Raw genomic sequence first — 22,918 nt, 5'->3', positions numbered from 1 at the left:
ATTAAAGATTTCTGAAGACGTGGGCCAACAAACAACACAAAATGTGCTTTGAGGTTGGATGCACTGTAAGTCTGTGAATGGGCCTGTTAACGCTGACGAACAAGGTGGTAGGTTTATGGATTCAATTAAACACACAGGCGAACAGTCATTCATAATCAATGTTTGGTTCTTACGTTTGTAGATCTGACTATCACACATTCAGTATTGCTTGTAAAAGACAAAACAATGAAAAGTACAGATGTAAAAGTCAAAGGAGGAAATGCCCATATCTGAATGGATATAGAGAGAAAGAATCTAAGTGCAAGAACAACTTTAATGACAAATGATGTCTTATTAACAAAGTTCGGGAGGAATACATTCAAATTATCTATCCAATCATCATGTCATTCTAACCAGCTGTATAACTAAATAAATACCAAGCTATATAAATACCCAACTATATAAATACCCAGTCAACTCACCAATGTTCATTGACAGTTTTTCAGCATCCCTCCTAACCAGAGATACAGGGGGAGTACTCTGGGTTCGGGCCAAATACCGAGCTCGGAGCCCTCTCCTCGGACAGCACGCCAAATACGCATACTATTTCACATGCTATTTACTATCTGATTATTTGTAATTGTGAACTCGCGAAAAGACAAAAACACAGATAATACAGATCGGGAAACAGTCCACGTGAACATGAAGGGCAAAAATCAAGAATGTCCTGGCACCACCAACTGAACAGCATGAAAGCAAACATCGACTAACAAAATATGACTGAAGCACAAGGTATTAAAGGAATAGTTCACCCAAAAATGAAAATTCTGTCATCATTTACTCACCCTCAAGTTGTTCCAAACCTGTATGAGTTTCTTTGTTCTGCTGAATACAAAAGAAGATATTTTGAAGAATGTTTGTAACCAAGCAGATAGAGCAACCATTGACTACCATAGTAGGGAAAAAATGACTATGGTAGTCAATGGTTGCTCTATCTGCTTGGTTACAAACATTCTTCAAAATATCTTCTTTTGTGTAAATGATGACAGAATTTTCATTTTTGGGTGAACTATCCCTTTAAATACACAGAGAAATCAGGGATGATAAACTTCAGGTGTGGCTGATGATGGTAACCATTGGAACTAAAAAAGTAATCAAAGGACGTAACATAAAAATACTCACAAAGCACAGAACCGGGATTGTGACAAAGGCTGCGTCCGAAACCTGGAAAATGCTGCCTTCGGAGGACACATTTCAAGGTAGGAAGGCATCAAGGCATGTCAGAATCTAAGGTTAGCTTCATTTCCTGTCTCCTGAGATACCTTCATCTGATCGATTTTTGAAGGCAGCATATATAGGCAGCTGCCTTTGATATCCCACAGAACTTTCCATTCTGTGACAGTTGAGCTGGGGAAAAAAGATGGCGTTCGAAAGTTGCGTTTGCTGGTCAGTTTGTGTGTAAATGTAAGTTTTTTTCCAGTTCTGATGTCATTTCTAGCGAGAAATTACTAATGTAGTAATTAAATATTTGTTTAGTTCTCACGAAAGCTCTCTCTATTTTGCTGTAGATCATTAAACGGTTACACTGCCTAAGAAGTCTGTCCGAAATTAGTTTTGTGAGGTGCCTTCATGCACAAACGCTGCTTTACAAGCCATAGTCTGATAAGGCAGCGAGGCAACGAGTCAGCTGCCTAGGTTTTCGGACACAGCCAGTATGTATGTGTATGTGTGTGTGTGTTTTTGTGTTATGTCATTAATAAATACACAGCAAATTTCAGGAGTTGAAAAATCATGAGTTAAACAAAAAAGTGTGAATGAGTTAAATTTGTTGAGTTATTTTTTTTAATTTTGACTACCGTGTGTGTTATTGGATACTCCCTGGCTGTGTTGTATTTTGGCGTTCATTCATTGGTGTTCAGGAGCGTGTTTTAACACTACATCTGGAGTTACATTTTGAGAAGTGCGTCACGACACGACCCTGGTTCTGCAGACTGCAGCACAAATAATGGACTTTCGGCTTCGTCGTGACTGAGGTAGGTAAAAGTGTATATATACAACAACAAAAAAACTATTTCAACATGTTCTATATTTTCTGACAAACACGTTTTGTCATAGCTGTTACGTTATACTGTGTACTAACGTCAACGACCATGGCAACGTATGAACGTAGCCGATAACTTGTTTCAAAATTTTAATTGCCTATTTGCGCGGACTTTTTGTCGATGTAAACCAGCTAACCGTCTTTCCATTTGCTTTGCAGAGAAACCGGATAGAATGGCTTCAGCCAAGTGCAAGCAAAACTCAAGTAGGCAGGCTATCTGACGTTTCACATGGGGTTTATTAACAGCGCCACTCCCGTGCACACATGGGGTAACGTTAGTTTGCAACACTTTCAAACGGCAACGCCGTCAAATTGAAGTGGCGACTCAGCTCAAGAAACCTGTTCAGCTTCCACACTAACTTTAATGCCGACGAGGTAACGTAATTCACTCTGTTAGCTGCCTATATGTTTTGCTGTTAGATTTTACAGTATGACAGCAATTGTTTTCAAAGTGTGTCCATGCAATGAATTTCTGAACCAAATGTATGAATTTGCTCAAATAAAGGCAGTAAATCAAGAGTATGGTGTTCAGTGTAGTCATTTCCAAATAAAACATATTGTGTTAAATAAATGTTAACTCTAAGAAGTGTTAAATAAAATGTGTTTCAAGTGTTAATTTTTAACACTGGTAAGGAGTTTATATTATAATTAACTACATTTCAGAGTTACAGTTACTCTCCGTAGGATTAGTATTTTAACTCCAGAAAGAGTTAAATTTTAACTCTGAAAAAGTGTTAAAAATTCAACTCCAAGAGCAGAGTTATTTTAACTCTGCGCTGGAGTTTATTTGATGGTCACGCATGTACACTCAGATTGAGTTGATTTTAACTAACAGGGAGTTTATTCCAAAAACCAGAATTTGCTGTGTAGATAAAGTTAATATTTTACACTTTACATTAATATTATCGTTTTTAATTTTAAAGGTACAATATGTATGATTTTTTTTATAAAATATCCAAAAACCACTAGAACAATGTTATATATTTTGTTGACTTGTGTAGCCTACTTACATAATCCCTAACATTTCCAAGAATGTTTAAATCTAGAGAAATAAGCATTTTTAACCAGACACGGACCATGTTCGTGCATCACCTATCAATGACATCATATCAGTATTACCCTCATTTTATTTTGTAGAAACCATGGAAACACCAAAGATGCTTTAATATATTGTGTTTTATTAGACAGGTGAGCAACTGTTTGGATCTACACGATCTCATGACAATGCGTATCAATAGTACGACTGTGCAATGTCGGGGAATGTATACGTGGAATGTACGCGAAAAACTACGTAGGCCAGCATATGCGCGGCAAAATGTAAAAACGTAGTTTTTCAAGTGCATATGATACGCACTTTATGGCATGTATATAACAAGCTCTTGGGTAAGATGGGGGTGGGGGGTGAGGGGTTTGTACGTATAATAAAGTACGTATCACGCGAAAACTCATTTTGGCGTATACATTCCACGACATTGCACACTCGTATTATTTATATGCATTTTCATGAGATCGGGCTCATTTGGATACATTCATCGACAGAAAACGAATCATTGTTATATAGCTCGCCACAGTTAGTCTTATTGTTTAAATCTCGTTCTCTTTCATAGGTTCACTCGACGCTGCGTCACTTTATGACGCAATGGGAACGCCCTCTGGGTGTGCCGATTGTCTGAAGCCCTTATAGAATTACGCCGATTCATTGGCTGATGGCGCGGGCGCCGCCCCGACGCTCTTACGTTGCCACATTATACTGGCGCGCGCGCAATCTGCTCCTCAGATTTCTCTGCCTTCACGAGGCGGCCATTTCATGCCCTTCGGTTTCATTTTTTCTGGCCCAAATATCTTGGATTTCGTTCAACTTTTATCACCAGCACTTCAGCGACTGCGGATAGTGGAACATTGTTCTCCTTGCGGTGAAGTGCCATGGAATTTAATCGTTGCCTGCCGTCTTGCACTCGCTTCATCGCGAATTACGACCCCAACAGTAAGTGTGTCAAATGTTTGGGGTTTTCACACGTGCGCAAGCTCTTCAAAATGTAAATTTTGCGATAACCTCCTTCTCAAAACCCTCCGCTCGAGGCTCGCTGTTTTTGAGAGGGAGTCATCCCTTTTTCCCCGTGGCGCTCCCAAAGCCGCGCAGGCCTCTCTTGGATCCGCGACCTGGGGTTCGGGTATAGAGCTCGAGGATGTGGAGTGCGAGCAGACGGGCCTCGCCCTTTCTCTCCCTCGAGCACGTACGCGGGACTCCGTCCGTCGAATTTTCGCACGACTACCTGTGTCCCAACCCGGAGGCACGCGAGGCGGTTTCCTTCGGACTGGATGATGTTGTGTTCACCGCAGCGTCCGACTCGGAGGATTTCGGGCCTGCCTTTAACGACGCCGCTCTCCCGCCTAGCGGCTAGAAAGAGCGGCCCTCAGCCGCATACGCAGAAGCACAATCCTCTCGGCTCGACGAGAGGTTTCTGAGTGGCCCTAATTCCTGGCCAGCACGGAGGAAGCTGCCAATCTTCAGCGATCTGCACAGCAAGATATCCAGATAATGGAAGCAGCCTTTCTCAGCCCGCTTGACTAACGCGGCAGCCGCTGACTTCACCAACCTCGTTGGTTCTGTGGAGCATGGCTATTCCGCCATTCCTGCGGTTGAGGATACACTGGCCACTCATCTCGCTCCATCTTCAGCTCCCTCGTTGAAGTCCCGCCCCCTACTTCCCACTAAGCTGGAAATCGGAAAATCCTACACGGCAGCTGGTCAGGCTGGCATGGCCCTTCATACCATGGCCATCCTCCAAGCCTATCAGGTGGATGTGCTAAAGGAGATGGACGAGGGCGACGTTTTGAAAGGGCGGAAGCAGTTAAGGAGCTGCGCAAGGCCACAGATTTGGCATACAGCTCGCGCCATAGCTCGTGGTCGCACCTCACAGGCGCATTGACCCGAAGCAGCCCGGCAAACCCTCTGCTCCGGCCACTTTGAGTCGCCTCTGACCCTCCGGTCAGAAAAAGGAGAGCTCCGGCTCACGTCCGAGGCTGGGTCAGACCGCGCAAGCATTTCTGCCCGCCTCTCACCAGCTCTCCTTATCCAGCTCTGTTACTTTCGCCGCCCAGCGCGCTTCGAAATGCAGAACTGGCCCAACCCACGCCTCTTGCGGCGCTGAAGGAAAGAGATGCTTTTTGCTTTCTCTCCTCACGTCTGATTGGCTCACCATCAACCGCTCATTCAGATGGAGACATATTCGGTCTTCTCTGGGAACCAGCGGGGCCCACTCTCCCACTCCGCGCCAGGACGCCACGTGCTCTCCTTCGCGGATGGCCACGCCTCCCTTCAAGGTTCAGCTCAACACCCTGTCTCAGGTATGTCCACTGCACCTCAACACCCCACTTTCTCTGTCACATTTCTCCCACGAGTGGAAGCTTCTGCCAGGGGTATCATCCTGGGTCCTTCGCACAATTCAGTCCGGTTATACACTCCAGTTCTGTCGCAACCCCCCTTGCTTCGACGGGGTCATTCAAACTGTAGTAGACAGCACCTCAGAGGCTTTTGTTCTACAACAGGAACTTACTTCTCTCCTCCTCAAAGGGGCGATAGAGGAGGTCCCGTTAGCAGAAGCAAAATGTGGCTTCTTCAGCCGTTATTTTCTGGTTCCGAAGAAGGACGGCGGACTGCGTCACATTCTGGACCTTCACCTTCTGAACTTTGCCCTCTATAGAGGGAAGTTCAAGATGCTAACATTCAAGACTATTTTGTCACAGATACGTGCCGAGGACTGGTTCGTTACGATAGACCTGAAAGATGCATACTTCCATATTCAGGTCGTCCGACAACACAGGAAATTTCTCAGATTCGCCTTCGAGGGGAGGGCTTATCAATACAAAGTTCTTCCCTTCGGCCTCGCCCTGGCGCCAAGGACGTTCACAAAGTGTATGGATGCTGCTCTGGCCCCGTTGAGGCTCCAGGGCATCCGTATACTCAATAACCTGGACAATTGGCTCATCCTGGCCCACTCCAGGGAGTTGGTGACTCACCACAGAGATGTCGCTCTTCAGCACATTCAGTCTCTTGGTTTGAGAGTGAACACCAACAAGAGTGTTCTCACCCCAGCTCAGCAGACCACCTTCTTAGGAGTTCACCTGGATTCCGTTCTGATGCAGGCCCGCTTGGCCCCTGCTCGGATTTCCAGTATTGTAACATGCTTGGCCCACTTCAGGCTCGGCCATCATGTTTCTGTGGGTACGAGTCGCAGGCTCCTGGGTCTCATGGCCGCAGCTTCCCCGGTGCTTCCCCTGGGACTGCTCCACATGAGGCCTTTCCTCTGGTGGATGAAACGCTCAGGTCCTCGATCAACAGGATCGCCCCTTCGCCTATTGAAGGTGTTGCGCGGCTGCTTCCGCGCCCTATCAGTATGGCGGGACCCTCTCTTTCTTCGGAGGGGGGTCAATATGGGGGCTGTTTTCCGTCGCCAAATGATCACGACGGACGCCTTTCAAACCGGCTGGGGTGCGGTATTCGAGGGCAGACCAGCATGCGGGGTCTGGGAAGGGGAAGTTCTCTCTTGGCGCATAAACTGCTGAGAGCTGTGTCCCTGGCCCTTCGGCACTTTCTCCCCTCTCTAATGGGACATCATGTCATCGTCAGGACGGAAAACATGGCGGTGGTGTCTGGCGCCAAGGTGATCCCGGTCACGCACCCTGGACAGGCATGTGCGCTGTCTCCTGCTGTTGGCTCAGGACAAACTTCTGTCCCTGAGAGCAGTCCATGTACCCGGAGTCTTGAACCTCGCAGCAGATTACCTGTCGAGGCAGAAGCTCAGGTCGGGGGAATGGATGCTGAACCCTCAAACTGTATCTCAGATTTGGGAAGTGTTTGGCAAAGCGGAGGTGGACCTCTTTGCCTCAAAAGAGTCGTCCCAGTGCCGGCTCTGGTTTTCTCTGAGCTCCCCAGCTCCATTGGGGATAGATGCGTTCGCGCATCCATGGCCCAATCTGAAACTCTATGCATTCCCGCCCATCAAACTGATTCCAGCGGTTCTGTGCAGGGTGAGAGAGAGCGGGGTCAGCCTCCTGCTTGTGGCTCCACTCTGGCCATCCCAGACTTGGTTCTCGGAGATGGTTCTCCTTCTTGATTCTCCCCCCTGGGAGATCCTGATCAGAGAGGATCTACTGTCCCAGCTTCAGGGCAGGATTTGGCATTCCTCACCCCGGAAATTTGGAAGTTGTGGGTTTGGCCCATCAAGTATCAGTAGCTCTAGACACTGGTCTTCCTGCTGATGTTCAGGAGACCATTGCGAGTGCGAGAGCTCCTTCCACTAGGAGGCTCTACTCTTCCAAGTGGAGGGTCTTTGAGTCATGGTGCTCGTCCCATGCGGTGGTTCCAGTTAACTGCCTGGTCGGTTCAGTACTGGAGTTCCTGCAAGAAAAGTTTGCCGCTGGAGCAGCAGCTACCACCCTTAGGGTTTACGTAGCTGCCATCGCTGCTCGTAGGGAGTTGGATGAAGTCCATCTAGGTAAGCATAGGTTAGTTTCATCTTTTATGCGAGGGTAGCATTATCCTCCTTGAAGTGTGTGGGCGACCTACATGCCCTCTCTGTTAGTGGGACCTGTATGGATTTTGCTCCTGGTCTAGTCAAAGTAACCTTAAGACCTAGGCCAGGTTATGTGCCCAAAGTTTTGTCCACTTCGTTCCATTCTCAGGTTATCACCCTTCACTCTTTTCACCCTCCTCCTTTTGACTCGGAGGAGGACGAGAAGCTTCACTTGCGCTGTCCTGTCCGTGCATTGAAGTGTTATGTAGACCGGTCTGACGGTTGGAGGAAATCTAACCAACTCTTGGTGTGCTTCGGTGCTGGCCACCACGGGCTTGCCGCATCGAAGCAGAGGATTTCCCATTGGGTGATGGAGGCTATCTCGCTGGCATATGAGGTGCGTGGTATACCTTCACCCCTTAGCATTAGGGCACACTCTACCAGAAGTGTGGCTTCCTCTCAAGCGTTTTTTAGCGGGGCTCTTCTGGAGGATATTTGTGTAGCGGCAGGTTCGTCCTCCCCGCACACTTTTGTGAGGTTCTATAGTTTGGATCTCGACATGGCTCCGGGGTCGCATGTTCTATCTGCCTAATCCGGCCATGCAGGTTATCTGGTATTCTTTGAGCCAGATATGGCAGCGCTTTAGCTTGGCGTGTGTGGTATATCATTGTCATTGCGTCATAAAGTGGTGCAGCGTCGGGTGAACCTGTGAAAGAGAACGTCTCAGGTTACTTGTGTAACCTATGTTCTCTGAGTAGGGTACGAGAAGCGGCGTCCACTCCCAAGCTCCTCGTGCTGCTGACAGGCCTTCCTTTTCGGCAGAGAAATCTGAGGAGCAGATGGCGCGCGCGCCAGTATAATGTGGCGACGTAAGAATGTCGGGGCGGCGCACGCGCCATCAGCCGATGAATTGGCATGATTCTATAAGGGCTTCAGACAATCGGCACACCCAGAGGGCGTTCCCATTGCGTCATAAAGTGACGCAGCATCTCGTTCCCTACTCAGAGAACATAGGTTACACAAGTAACCTGAGACGTTTTCATGATTTACAGCGAGTACCATGTTTTAACATGCCTAATATCTATTTAGCTTACTGCAGTGTGCAACAAGTGTATCATAGTTGCTGCCGAGCGAACAAGTAGCATATAACATAACTTTCAACACACTCAAAAAATGTGTCTAATACGATAAAACAGCACTGCGTTTCCCCACATACACATGACCAGAAGAAGTGGAAGCGGTTGTCTAGTAAAAGCTCCACTACTCTCAAGCAGTTTGTCGCGCTTGTCTCTCATTACATCACTCCAGCGGCCTCGTTACGCTCCAGCGGCTTTCAGCCCCACCCTGCTTCATACTACAGTAATATTAATAAATCTTTAATACATTAGCTCATTAATGAATATGATTTCTACCCGAGTCCCGTCTGATTATTTTCCACCGGCTGTAGAGGTGAAGACAACAACTCTCATGATTCCGTGAAATCAAGGCGTCATCAAACTACGCCTTTTTGAATAAGCAACCTCTAGTGGTGAAAAGTTACATTTTGTGCCTTAGAATTGATTTAAAGCTTAAATTAAAGCACATTTTTACAATTGTTTTATATTTCTAGATAATTTCTATATAGTAATTCAATTTTGTTTTTTAGAATTAGTTTATTTAGTTTTACTAATTTTAGTTCTTCAACTTAAACTAAACAAACATGAGAAAAGTTTCCTTGGTAAAATAGCTGAAATAAAATAAGTTTGTTAATATTTATTTTATTTCAAATACTTTTTTTTAATGGTTTTAGTGTTTAGCAATGATAACAACCCGGATATATAATATAATATAATTAATATACAGTGATATAATGTAATACATTTAAATTAGGCGATTTATTTCTTAGTTTCTTTGTTAAAATTGATTTCTGTGTTTTTAATTGGGTGTTTGTGGAATGTAAACACTAATAGCCCACTGATGCTCTTGCATAACATTTTAGCCCTTGCAATTGATCTTTTTTTATAATCAAATTCACCCTGTTTGAGATCAAATTACTACGGGAACACAAAACTCAAGTACATGTAGCCCCTCTTTAATCAACAGGACCATCCATCCAATGAGCTTGGTTCCAATGTTGTGTTGAATATATGGTGTATATCTACTGGACCATCATCTAGCCCCCATTTGGCTGATGAAATTAAAATATTCAGCCATTGCAAATGTTTCAGTGTACAATCATATTTTGTCTACAAATTGTGATTGCTTTTGTGGATCAATAAAAATATTCATGCGATTACTGTCTAGGAGATGTAATGTAGTTCAATGCATAGTCTTGTGAAAGCAAACATCATTTACAAATACTTATCAAACGATGGCTCTCAGACAACCTTCCTTTATTTCATTACATGTGTTAGCAAACACTCAAAGGCTAACAAATCTTTATAGCTGCTCATACAGAGATTTTATCATATGTATTACCTCTTTCTGAACTCCAGTATTTGATTTTCTAACTGGGTGATGAACTTTCTCATTACTGTCAGCAGGAGCGATGTGGCTTAATCTTGAGCTGAGAGAATCATGTGGACAGCTTTTGCAACCGGGCTCAAACAGTTGCCTTGGCAACTGTGTAAATCTACACTTTAGGCTGCCGGTTGCTTGTGGGCATTGATGGTTAAATATGAAACACAAGCTCAGTCTGTCCAGTCATGTGCATAACAAGCCTGTTTTCCTCATAGTGAAGCATCTGTGATTTATCTACGCACTGGGGCCTTACATTTTCACTCTGTCTTTTGTCAGAACAAACATGCTATTAAGATTTGTGTCTAATATGAACCATAACCTTCAGATGCAAAAGCCTTTAAGTTCGTCTGACGTTTTTCTTTAAAATAAGTATTTTTGTCAGGCTTCTATATATAGGTTTCTACCTAAGTACCGGTATTTCTGAATGGGCTGAGGCTGGGATTTAGTGGGTTTGAAGTGAAAGTATTTGATGAACGTATACTATATGCGGAGAGCATTCACTCAGTATCGTTATCTCATTTTTGACCGAAGTGGCTTTTAGAGGCTTTTGCATCTGAACTCTTCATATCAGCTTGTTTTTGTTTCAGTTTGGCCTATAAGTCTAAGAAAGAAAAAAAAAAAATCACGTGTGAAGATGTGAAAGCACATTATTTCTTTAGTCAAAATTTTATTCATATGAATTGAACATTTATGTAACAAAAACATTTATAAAACTAAAACAATTTAAAATAAATAGTTGCACACCAACTTTTAACATTGTTAAGCTGTGCATCATAGCAACTGATGCAGATTGTCACTTACGTGGTGGTACCCTGGTTTCACCAAAAAATGTTGTACCATTTTAAAAAACATATTTTTTTCAGGATGGTTTTCATTATATTATTTTATTCTTTAAATTAAGACACCATCAATGTATCATGGTACCTTTAGACATTCTACTGTACTATCTATAAGTGACTTTGCAACTACATGTCCACTAACTCTCATTAATTTGCAACTGCATGTCAGCTAACTCTAATAACAGTATTAGTAGACTGTTGTAGACGATTAGTAGAATGTTATGGATTAGGGTTAGGTGTTATGTTTCGGGTTTCATGTACTTGAAAAGTTCCTTATAGTGGAATGTCTGTTGGGGAGCATCAAAATAAAGTGTTATTAATTGATATTGTTAATAATTATGTAATAATTGATATGTTATTAAGTGATATTAAGCAGACAGTCTACCAATACTGAGAGTTAGTTGACATACAGTATAAGCTACTTATAGAATGTTTAAAGTGGACTATCAAAATAAATATTTAAAAAAGGATAAATAAATAAATAAAGTAAATGAATGTATTAAATAATCAAACACCTTTCTCCATTCTATAAACGTTACAAACTACATAATTTGCTGAAAGTATGTTATGTAGTCCATGCATACTTCAGTAGAGTCCATCAGCATCTTGTGCCGAGTATATGTGCAGATGCAACTCTCTCCACCAGTAGCTCTGCTGTTCCCTCTTTTGGACAATATTAAAGGGGTCTGTGAATGCAGTGATCGGTTCTCTTCATCTCGTGGCACTCCGACTGCCTAAAGCAGCCTTTTTTAGGATCCACACCGGTCCCTTCCACTTCTTGCCGGGCTTCCATCTTTTGTAGAGACAAAATGCATCTATGTTTTTCATTTCGGTTCTTCTTCTTCATGTGGTGGTTTGATCGCAATGGCCTTTTTGGATTTCGCCTTGGCACTCTTCACCTTGAGCTGGTTGACTAGATTTCGGTAGGCAGCGGAACGGAGGAATCGTGGGTAACAGTCCTTTTCCATGAGAATATAGATGCGGTACTGGGCCATTTCGAAGCAGGATGCTGTGGGGCTTTTCAAGTTGTCTTGAGTGATGTCTCGAGTCTCGTAGTCGATGTTAACCTGAAAGTGAAAGGGAAGTTAGTTAATTTAAGCATCAACAATATACACTGTTCACTATATATATATATATATATATATATATATATATATATATATATATATATATATATATATATATATATATATATATATATATATATATATATATATATATATATATATATAAAAAGAATATGTTTGACAAGAAAATGCCATTTCAGTCTTGAAGTGTTACTTTCTTTTTAATTAATTGTGAAATTTACTAGTAATTTCTGAATGAAAATTGTTTCTACGCCAAATTTGTTTTAGCGTAGAAATTATACTGCAGAATACCGTGATTAATTTACCTCTCTAGGAGCTTCACTTCCGATAAACTCCTCGTAGATCCTCTTTGCTTTGGATGGCATCTTAGCCACAGACTTTGTGCTTTTGAAGTCCTCACAGGCAAGGTAGAAAGCAATGTTTTCTTCACTAAACTCAGACACCAGGAAAGATCTGAAGGCATATAGTCCATCTGATAGAAAAATTGGGTTAAAGAAAAAAGGATTAGTTGTGTAACGTGTCTCATCAGATTAAAGCCCCCCACGCAGACCAAACACATCTGCGCACTGCAGTCCCATTTCTAGCTTCTAAATATAAACCATAGCCTAATGGAAACAGTCTTTTGTTTTGTTATATTGTCATATGTCACAAGGCTGCTTTTTACTAAATCATAGTTGTGCCATTTAACCATAGTAAATTGCTTTACCGAAACATTTTAATTGTAAAATGGTGGACTTACGTTTGCTGGACAGGAGCTTCTCAAAAGACTCTTTCCACATCATACATTCCTCCAAGGTCAACCTGTAAAGATGTCAGCCAGTCAGAAGAGAAACAGTAGGAGACTATAGACTCTTTATCATGCAAAAAGGAACACGTTATGAAATAAGCAGGAGCCGATGCATTCAATAACTGTACCTACCTCGGTTTTCTATATCTGCATAGGCTGCTCAAGTCTTGCCTCTGCAGAAATCCACCTACGCATGCCTTTAATCTTTTGGCCCTGATGATAAAAAAGCATTTATTTAATACACAGCATACGTACACTTTTGTAATTTATGTGATTCTTACAACAGGATTCTTACTGATATTATATACAAGATAGAGGTTTATGTTTAAGCATTCAGATGATTTGGCATGCATAAATTATTAAGACAAAAAACACATGAAATCATACCTTTCCAGGCAAGTATTTGACAGCCCTGTTATTCCTCTGTACATTGTAAAGCCAGAGGGAAAATAAACATCCATTGCGCAGTGCAGTGCGGTCTTTATCAGCAAAAATTCATCAGCAGTGTGTCGGCAGAGAGGGAGCAGGGAGCTTATATAGTGCAGGAAGCAGAGCATCATCTCTCCTCTCGGCCAATCATAATCCAGTCCACTCTACACTAATGTTCTGTGTACTGTGCATTTATGTGTATGTGAAAAGTCAGGAAAGTCCACAGTGATGGTAATGTTCAGTGTGGATTAATGTAAGTGCTTCAATTTAGGTCGTTTTAGTGTCCTTTTGCACTCACAAGCTGTTCCAGAAATATAATTATTTGAAAAGCAAAATAAAAACAATGTTCCCTCTGAATCTTTGCAGGGATGTTGGTAAAAGGTGAGAAATCAACAGAAATATTTTCCTGTATGTAATCTTGGTGGTCTCCAATAATGTTCATCACATAGACAAAACAGGAAAACATTACACGGTTGGCTTAATAAACCAGCTACAAATATCTTGCAACACAATGTTTGACTTCTTTTATCATGCACGGTTGTAAATGACTGCTTGATTAAAGAATAATCAAACATAAAGATGTTTTTAATTTTTTTATATATTTTGTATACTTAACTCTTTCTCCGCCACATGTTTAAAAAAAAAAAGAAAAAAGCCAGCCACCGCCAGCACTTTTGATAATTTTCACACAAAAAAAAGCTGAGATAATCAAGTTTTTGTCAAAGACTACATCTAGTCTCTCCTACATCTATTCAGAATGATGATCAAAACATGGAATAGATTAAGTCAATTAACACCCCTAATGCTTGCACAGTCCTATAGCTCATCCTGGGTCAACATTTCATTCAGCAACATTAGGCAGTTTTGATTTATATGCTGTTTCATGTTGATGATCGCGTTATTTTACATATGCATATGATTACATATGATATTGCTTGTTTTTGCATCTTCTTCTCATGTGTTTTGATCAGAAGATTCAGTGCTCTTTCAGAAGATGTGCAATAGAGTCCCCTACCATATAACAGTGAAAGCACAGGAAGCCAGAAAATTTCGTCAATGGCAGGGAAGTAAAAAAAAAAAAAAAAAAGACAAATGACTGATATTTCTGTCAATGGTGGGGAAAGAGTTAAAGGGATAGTTCACCCAAAAATTAAAATTACCCCATTATTTACTCACCCTCAAGCCTTCCTAGGTGTAAATGACATTCTTCTTTCAGGCGAATACAATTGGAGTTATATTATTATACGGAAGGCGGTCCACGGGAAGCTAGATATTTTACTTAACATATTAATTATGGATATTGTTTCTCACAAAAACCCATCGATTAGCTTCAGAAGGCCTTTATTAATCCCTGGAACCATGTGGATTAATTTTTATAATGGATGGATGCACTTTTTTGGGCTTCAAATTTTGGGCTGCCATTCACTGCCATTTTAAAGCTTGAAAGAGCCAGGACAACTCCCGTTGTTGAATGTCATATACACCTAGGATGGCTTGAGGGTGAGTAAATCATGGGCTAATTTAAATTTTTGGGTGAACTATACCTTTAAATAGACTATATGTAGAATTCAGAAAGGCTTGTTATTAGTGACACCAGTGGCCTCTGAGATCATGTTTACACTCGTGCACACGTAACATAGGCTATAAAAGACAGAACATGATTCAAGACCCAAATATACTAACAGCGAAGTTATTTTTCGTTCTTCGCTTATAAGTAAAAAGTTGAAAATACCTTTGCAGAGAACATTTCAATGCTGTCCGCGCTGCTAAGAGCGATGTGTAGATGAATATGTAAATATGTGTTGCACGCTTTCTGCTCAATAGCTTAATAAACACACAACAAAAATGACAGCGGTGAGAAAGAGGCAGTTAAGAAAGCATCTGATCATAGCGATGTGGATATGTTTGCATCATGTCGACAGATGGCGTAATTAAAATTACACATTTATGACTGCTTGATTATAAAGTATATTTGGAACTATAGATCTGGCTATGTGAGATTATAGTTTGAAATAAGACACATTGACTTTACAAGTACAGAATAGCTCTTTCGGCATTATCCTGAATATTGTATAAGCATTCATTTCAAGTTTCATTGAGGGGAAGAGATGTTCTCGGGAGAGCACCTATCTGTCACATCCTTTGAATTTTCCAGGTGAAACCGGCCAGAGTGCTTCACATAAAAAATCTCATATCCTACCCCTTTTCTACCAGCATGAACCGGGTGCTAGTTCAGAGCTTGAGCTAGTTTGCCTTTCCACAGGCTAGAGAGCCAGCACAGAGCCAGGTCTTATGTCACTGTATACGTCTCATCTTTCTCAGCAACGCTAGTGAGGCAACGGGAAGCACAAACACACCAGGCTTGTTCGAGATGCATCGCCACTGCGCAGACTGATCCGCGTATGATATCAAAGTGTTGCAAGAGCGATTCAAAAGCATAAGGAGTCGTATGATCTCGCTGTAAGTTACTTTGATGTCATACAGCGATTGGTCTGCACAGCGCCGATGCATCTTAAACAAGCCTTCCATCAACAATGGTGAATGTTGTATTACTATTGATGCTCATTGCGAATCTACATTGGCATTAAAACAGTAAATATAACACATTTGTGCATCTTGTATAGACGGAGATAACAACCGAGCAACTATTAGCTCGATTAGCTATTATCAAAAATGGTCACAAGTTTGTGTTCATCTTGTTGGTCACGGTAACCCCCAGCCCCTGACGCAATCGGTTCTTACTTCTAGACCAGCAATGTTTTGTTGTTACTTAAGAACCACTTTTCCTGGTTCAGAGCTGGTGCTTTGGGTGTCGAAAGACAAAGAACCGTTTTGAAACTAGGCTCTGACTCTGAACCAGCACTCAAAATGCCTTGGTGGAAAAGGGGTAATAGACAACGTATAAGTCTGGGAAGTCTTGATTGTTGTGTTCTGTTGCTGTTCACACATTTGCAATACAAAAAGCGATTATACATGAAAATTCTTCAGATTAATATAGTAAAAAGATGAGCTCTGAACTACACGACAAAAAACTAACAACTATCTCTGCCTCAAGCGTGAACCTCACTGAACTTGGCATGACATTTCAAATGTTCTCAAAATACAAAGGCTTTTATGAGGGCATTGTGATGTTTATTACACTACAGGTGGGTAAACTGTCTAATTGAATTTACTTACTTACTGCCCATTATGCCTCTGACATGTAGGGCAGCAACGGAAGTTCTCCACTCTGGTCGATTCTGAGCTTTTTTCTGGACATCTTCCCATGTCAGGTTCACAGATTTAATTTCTTCCTCTACTGTGCGACGCCAGGTGATCTTGGATGTCCTCTCTTTCTTCTACCTTCGGGTGTCCAATGAAGGGCTACTCTTGGGATGCTAATTGAAAATTCGTCTAATTTAATGGCCTTACCTTATTACCATAACTTGCTGATTAAACTAGCATTTGTAAGCCAGTTCTGTATGTACCTCATGTCCTAAACTGCTATATGAAGTGACACAATCACTATCGAAACATATTTGTTGTTTATAAACATAATATTTCTAAGCCTAATAAAGTTAAACGTCTCACTTCATTGATCCGCAAGCTGAATAAGGACAGCCATACCTAACTTGATCAAGCTGTGCTCAGAACGAGGAACATTTGATTAGGTTTAATATCCTAGAATGATATAGTACCTGAGGGAATCCCTCATTGGATCAATAACTTAAGACGTCATGGTCTTTCTCTCGCCCAACATGACCCTCTGGATATAAAAGACCCAAAATCTGGTTGAATGAGGACAAGGGAACTTCCGCACCAGTTGGCCTTGAGATCTCTGTGTCTGCTCTGATAGAAGACATTCACTTTCACCCCAATGCCTGGAAGCAATTTTTCAGAGACATGGAACACATGCAGAGGGGAAAATAAGCTTGTTGTTCACATCTTCTTTTTCTTTCTTACAGATAATATGCCTCGCAGAAGGGCAATTATACCACCACAGAGAAGTTCCCATGGGTAGAGCAGGATAAAACCCTTTTGCTAGGTCTCTTCATAGAGATGTTAGTGGGTGTCCTACTGCTACACCATGAGTACAGGAAATTGAGAAGGTGCAATTGAGAGGAAGCACCTTATATGACACAGTCAACCCATCTTACCTCAGGGTGCAGCTAACTTTTCCATGTTAATGGTGCAGTAAGCGATTACAGAAAACAACAGTTTAACACTGTTGATATTTGAAATCCAAACAAACACACCCCTCCCTTCATTGCTCCGCCCCAAAAATGCACAAACACGCAATTTAAGAGTGGATGTCTCATTATCATAGCAGAAGCAAAGCAAAATAAAGCAAAGATGATGAGCAAATGAAGAGCAGAAAGAACAAAAACTGAACATACAATACACAAGAGTATATACAAGCAAGAATTCGTTGTTAGTCACCAGCAGCAGACACTCAAAACCAATGTTACTCACGTATGGAGGAGAAAAAACGCAACCTCTGCATCCGTTTTCAGGCCTTCATGCTAAGGTCTCTCCAACGCTGGAAAGCTTCTCTAATATTAACAAGGGTCCTACAGCTCTTGTCTGATCATAACCCTTCTTTATCCAGTGATATTCCTCTGACCTTTCCTCTTTTGTAATGTCTCTCAGCCATCTCTCTTTCTACAGTCTTTCTTCAACTCCCCTCTTTCCTCCCCCTACATTCTAAACAAAAATGTTGGTGCTAAATAGCACTAAAAGTGGTTCATTGGCTTGTAATCATAGGCAAACCACTTTAAGTGCTATGTAGCACCTTTAAAGGTATATACAGCACCTTTGGCAAAAACCTCCTTAGATTTTAGATATGTTACTCCACTCTCATATGTTTGCTATGAATGGGAATTTACTACAATGGCAAAAGCTATTTTGAATCACTATTATGCTTTTTGAGGTCAAAAAGTGTCATCTGGGGGCCCTAATATTTCCTTAAAGGTGGGGGGGGGGGGGTGCGGGTTCTTTCCTGAAGAACACAGTATTTTAATGTTTTTTTTTTTTTTATCCTTTCCCCATCTAAACTAAGAGAGAGTTATATAACCTTTTAAACAACTTTTTTTGTGTGTGTGTACTGCTTATTGGCTACAAAGTTGTTGTGGTGCTCAGCCCAAACCACTTTCAACAGCATTTTTCAAAAATCGCTTACTGCACCTTTAATGAAGAAATAGGTCTTCACACTACACAATGATCAAAGTACATTCTTCACATATTTCTTTTTGATTTTGAAACAATCGTCTTTATTTTAACATAAGAATTACAGAAACACACTGGGAAACTAGTTCATAAAGGCAGCTGCAACTAAATTTTTTACTTATAAGCCTTCTTCTTCAGACCATGACTTCTGTGTCCTCCAAATGACAGAATTATCATGATAAGAACGATACAACCTTGAACAAAGGATACTTGTTTTTTGGAATGTTGCACATTTTAGTCGTAGTATGTATTTTTCCATCTCTCATGTTCATATTCCATACTCTTAAAACTATTTAAAAACAAAACAGCTAAAAAATGTGGTTACACTTTATTTTAAGGTGTCATTGTTACAGTGTAATTATATATTTAAGTACTAATATTAATTAACAACATGTACCATAGGGTTAGGGTAGGATTAGGGTTTGGTTGAGGGTTAGTTGCAGGTAATTATGCATAATTTACTGTTATTACTATGGTAAGTACATGTAACATACAGTACTTACATACAGGACACTGTAAAATAAAGTGTGACAAAAAAATATATTTGTTTTATTTGAAATAGATATGTCCAATCGTCACATGATTTATTATAAGTCTACTATTTTTGATGACAAGATCAGAAGGTAATTATATACAATAGACAAAGAGTATAATGTATATAATGTATTTGCCATTATGACCACTCAAAACCTTGAATAAAAGCCCATATTTCTAGCTCACTTGTTATGCCACGTTTAGTTTCCTGGCAGTACGTGGGGGAAAAAACAACACACTCACAGCACAGTGCAAATCTCTCGCTCGAGGTTCCTGTCAGCTGTAATGCTCCAAAGGTGTTATAAATTAGCCCTGAGACTCAATGAGTGGGGATTTTGTTTGGGAATCCACCTACATCAGGCCATGCAGGACTGCGATGATTCCTGGCATTACTGTTTTGAAAACCTTGAGTATTAGTTAACATTCACAAAACGCTTACAGTACACTTATAGTATTAGAACAGTTTAATAATGAAACCATGTCTTACATGCTATGCTCAGTTGATCCTCATTTCAAATATATATGATATTACCAGAAAATGCCAGCTGTTAGTCTAGGTACATACACATTTTATGGGTCATAAAAAGATCCAGTTCAGATTTTAGACCTTTGTTAAATGTAACAGTTTTTAATATAAAATTGCAGGTTATCTTTCGCAAAATGTCATATTGATAGTTTTATATTGAAAGATTTAACAGTAACAGCTCAACAATGAATGATAGCCTTCATCTTTTTAATCTTAATCTTAAAAAAAAAATACACTCTAAAAAATTGTGATATATGGCACTAAAAGTGGTTATTTGGCTCGTAATCAGGGGAACCACTATAAGTGCTGTATAGCGCCAAATCTTGGTGCTTCAGCCATAGCAACTCACTCCAGGGTTAGTTTGCTTAAGAGGTATTCAGATGCATATTATATAATGAATATAGTAATATTAATGTAACTAAATTTGTTATATAGTTACAGTTATATACTATACAATATTATATATTAATTCTAAAGCACTATTACAACAAGGTAATGTTTAAATGTTAATTCAATTAAAATGTATTTATTATTTATTTTATTGTCATCTCACACATGGATCTGCATTCAATTAATTAGCATCAAACAAACAATAGAATCCTTATTCTCAGTGAATAAAGAATACTTATTAAACGAAAAGGTCGAAAAAACAATTGCACAACCACCAAATAGGTGGCGATGTGCACTAAGTAGATTATGTAAATCGCCATTAAACAAAAGAAGAAGGAAGTAGAATGGCACGCTTTTATCTTGGCTTAGTTTCCATGGTGAATCATCAATTCGTTGCTCTGTTGAGAATGTCTTGAGTGTTAACCGGGAACATACTCTGAGTTGTCTGAACTTACTCCGGGACTTGTTTTTGGAACTAACATACCTTGAGTAAACAGGGTTTGAGTTAATCAATCGTGACGGTAAGTTAACCTTGCTTTCTGGAATACCCCCCTGTAGGTCATAAAGTATTGTTATTGTTATTGTTTTTATATGTTCATGTTCTTGTACAATTCTTGTTAACAACAAGGGTATGGTCTGCAGGAAATGCACTGATATTTGGCTGAGTCTATCACAGTGCTTCACATTTTTTTCGACAATGCAAGCAGATGCTCATGTGGTGAGAAGCACATGCTGAATTTGCAGAGGTAAATGTGTTTCTGGGTCAACATATTTTGTTGTTCCTGGAACAACATTCCTGTCTGAAAATGTAATCCTAACCATATTCCTGCCCCTAAACCTAACCCTAACCACAAGTTATCCCTAAAACCAGAGGGAAATGATAGGTGAAATAACACTGATGTAGAAGCACCTAATCCTGTTTGTTAGTCTAAACTTCACATAAATTAATAATAATTTATGTCCTTCAAATCTGATTGGTTGATTGGAATGTTGTTCCAGGATCAACAAAGATGTTGAATCAGGTTATGCATACCAATAAGGACCAAAATATTGCCATACTAGGTTGCATGCGAAAGCACACGCCATCACTTCTCTTCATCACCTCTAAATAAGCAGCACCACATTCAGCTGTAATGGTGAGTTTTAGAAAGATAATTTTGCCAATTTGAACAATGGAATTCTTAAAGAAAGAGTTGAGACTGCAATTAACCTGAACTCCCACCTGAATGCTTCCCTGCCTTCTCTCATGGTAACAGGGACTTCACATAGCTTTGATAGGGAGGCGTGTGTCTGAGGCTCGTGAAAATATTCGCGATGCCTCCAGGGAGAACTTTGCCCCAGGCCAGCAGATGTTCTCTCTGTTTTAAACAGTGTTCAGGGAACACTGATCTGAAGGGGTGGAAGATCTAATTATTCCATCTGGGCTACATAGCCCTCGGAAGAAACCAAATGAGCCAAGGGCTTCACATCTGTGTGCTGAAGAGCTTTTATAACATTTGCAATCCGTCTGCGGTCATGTTTTGCCTACCTATTTATTCTAGAGTATTCTATTATGGCATACCGTAAAAAGTAGCAACTTTTGCTAGGGGTAATTCACTGCTGGAAAAATCGACTCTAAATAAAACTGTCTGCCTATGTAGTAAATGTTTGAAGTCTGTGCTACCTGACTAGAAAAAAAGGCCTCTTGTCTTTCCTTTTGCCAAATATAATGCCCTGGGGTGCGTTTCCCGAAAGCATCTTTAGCCGACTATGGTCGCAAGTTCCGTCGTTATAAGCATAGTTCCATGAGTCGGTGTTTCCCGAAACTATAGTTCCAACGAACGTTCGCAAACAGCATCGCAAACTTGTGTGGTTGGAACGGCAGCTCTCAACCTGTGGTTAGAAGCAGAGTTTCTTGTTTGCATGACATGTGGACTTAATAAATCCTTATCTTGAGCAAAATAAGCAAGCTGACATTCAGTGCAATCTATATCTTTTATTTAGAATACATACAAATGTAATTTACGTCTTTAAGTTTGTCAAGAGATTTAAAGCACGGTTTTTAAAGAGTGCGCATGTGTGTACGTCCTCTAGTACGTAAGGGCGAGGCAATGATTGAATATGGAAATAAAGCAAAATAACTGAGCAAATTAGAATTAGTCCTCAGATGCCATGTTCATAATTTATAGCAAAAAATCTAGCATTAATTCAACCTTAAACGGATTCATTAAAAGAAGTTATTACTCCACCACCTGCGTGACATCATTAACCAACGTGGTTGAACGACAGATTTGCGACAATACGGTTTTGGGAAACAGTCGTGACTAGCTAGTTGATTTCCTCAATGATGCATCGTACTATGGTAGTTAATCAGTGAGTTACGCCGTTGGACGGGAAACACACCCCTGGGCATGTTGCCATTCCCAATCTGCTCCTATTGATTAGGCCTGACCAGAGTCAAATACTGCCTTGCTTAGGTAGGAAAAACTTCTTAGCAAAATTTTAGGCTGCATTTAAGTCCACTTTTTTTATGCTCTTCCCTCACTAACTTCCCTCCGTTTAGCTCAATCTGATGTTTGTAATTGCTTGTGTTGCAAGAGTGCACACTACTAGCGGAACCCTTGCAATGTCCTGTGCCTTGGTTTACCAGCACCAAGTCCAAGCCTATTAATTTCCACGCCCAATGTTATAGAGAGGCAACTCACTGCAGAACCATTACTTCCAGAACCCCCCCCCCCCCCTCTCTCTCTCTCGACCTACTGTGGGCATGATGGGTGGAGCTGCATCCTCCAATAACATCCTAACCCTACCCATAACCCTATCTCTCCACCCATTAAACAGGTTAAGCTCCACCCTTGAGCTCCAGATGATCTGCAGCGAGCACTACTTGATGTAATACCAAATTCAGCATTTTAATCAGCAGTACATTTTTTGTTAACCTTTTATGTCTTGGTGTATCTCAATAATATTGTATTGTGATATCGAAACGTGACATGAGGGTATCGTTAAACCTCTAGTGTATGTGTCAAAACACATCAGCGTGTTG

The 22,918-nt window shown here is 40.8% G+C and overlaps 1 protein-coding gene across 2 annotated transcripts; it reads right to left on the bottom strand.

Moving 5' to 3' along the window:
- Positions 1 to 9,952: 9,952 nt before the first annotated feature.
- Positions 9,953 to 13,314, bottom strand: rgs16 (regulator of G protein signaling 16). 2 transcript variants are annotated; one of them, XR_013818348.1, is made up of 6 exons: positions 13,197 to 13,311; positions 12,942 to 13,022; positions 12,762 to 12,823; positions 12,328 to 12,494; positions 11,341 to 12,001; positions 10,753 to 11,129 (listed from the first exon to the last, which is right to left on the bottom strand). XR_013818348.1 is itself a non-coding variant. In XM_079841565.1 (5 exons), exons 1-5 carry the CDS (start codon positions 13,268 to 13,270, stop codon positions 11,759 to 11,761), a joined length of 627 nt encoding a protein of 208 aa, XP_079697691.1. In that variant the 5' UTR covers positions 13,271 to 13,314; the 3' UTR covers positions 9,953 to 11,758. The 2 variants fall into 2 exon arrangements, 1 of the variants encoding a protein (XP_079697691.1); XM_079841565.1 differs by having other exon boundaries at positions 9,953 to 12,001; positions 13,197 to 13,314.
- Positions 13,315 to 22,918: the final 9,604 nt, after the last annotated feature.

Source organism: Gobio gobio (assembly GCF_949357685.1).
Source record: "Gobio gobio genome assembly, chromosome: 17".
Classification (NCBI taxonomy): Eukaryota; Metazoa; Chordata; class Actinopteri; order Cypriniformes; family Gobionidae; genus Gobio; species Gobio gobio.
This window is presented reverse-complemented; position numbering and strand designations above follow the sequence as displayed.

Excerpts from the sequence above, each read along its gene's own strand:
- rgs16 (XM_079841565.1), bottom strand. The coding sequence starts at position 13,270 with ATGGATGTTTATTTTCCCTCTGGCTTTACAATGTACAGAGGAATAACA. Across the intron at positions 13,023-13,196 it reads TCAAATACTTGCCTGGAAAG|GGCCAAAAGATTAAAGGCAT; the intron begins GTATGATTTCAT and ends TTTTATCATCAG. Across the intron at positions 12,495-12,761 it reads GAAGCTCCTGTCCAGCAAAC|ATGGACTATATGCCTTCAGA; the intron begins GTAAGTCCACCA and ends TTTTTCTATCAG.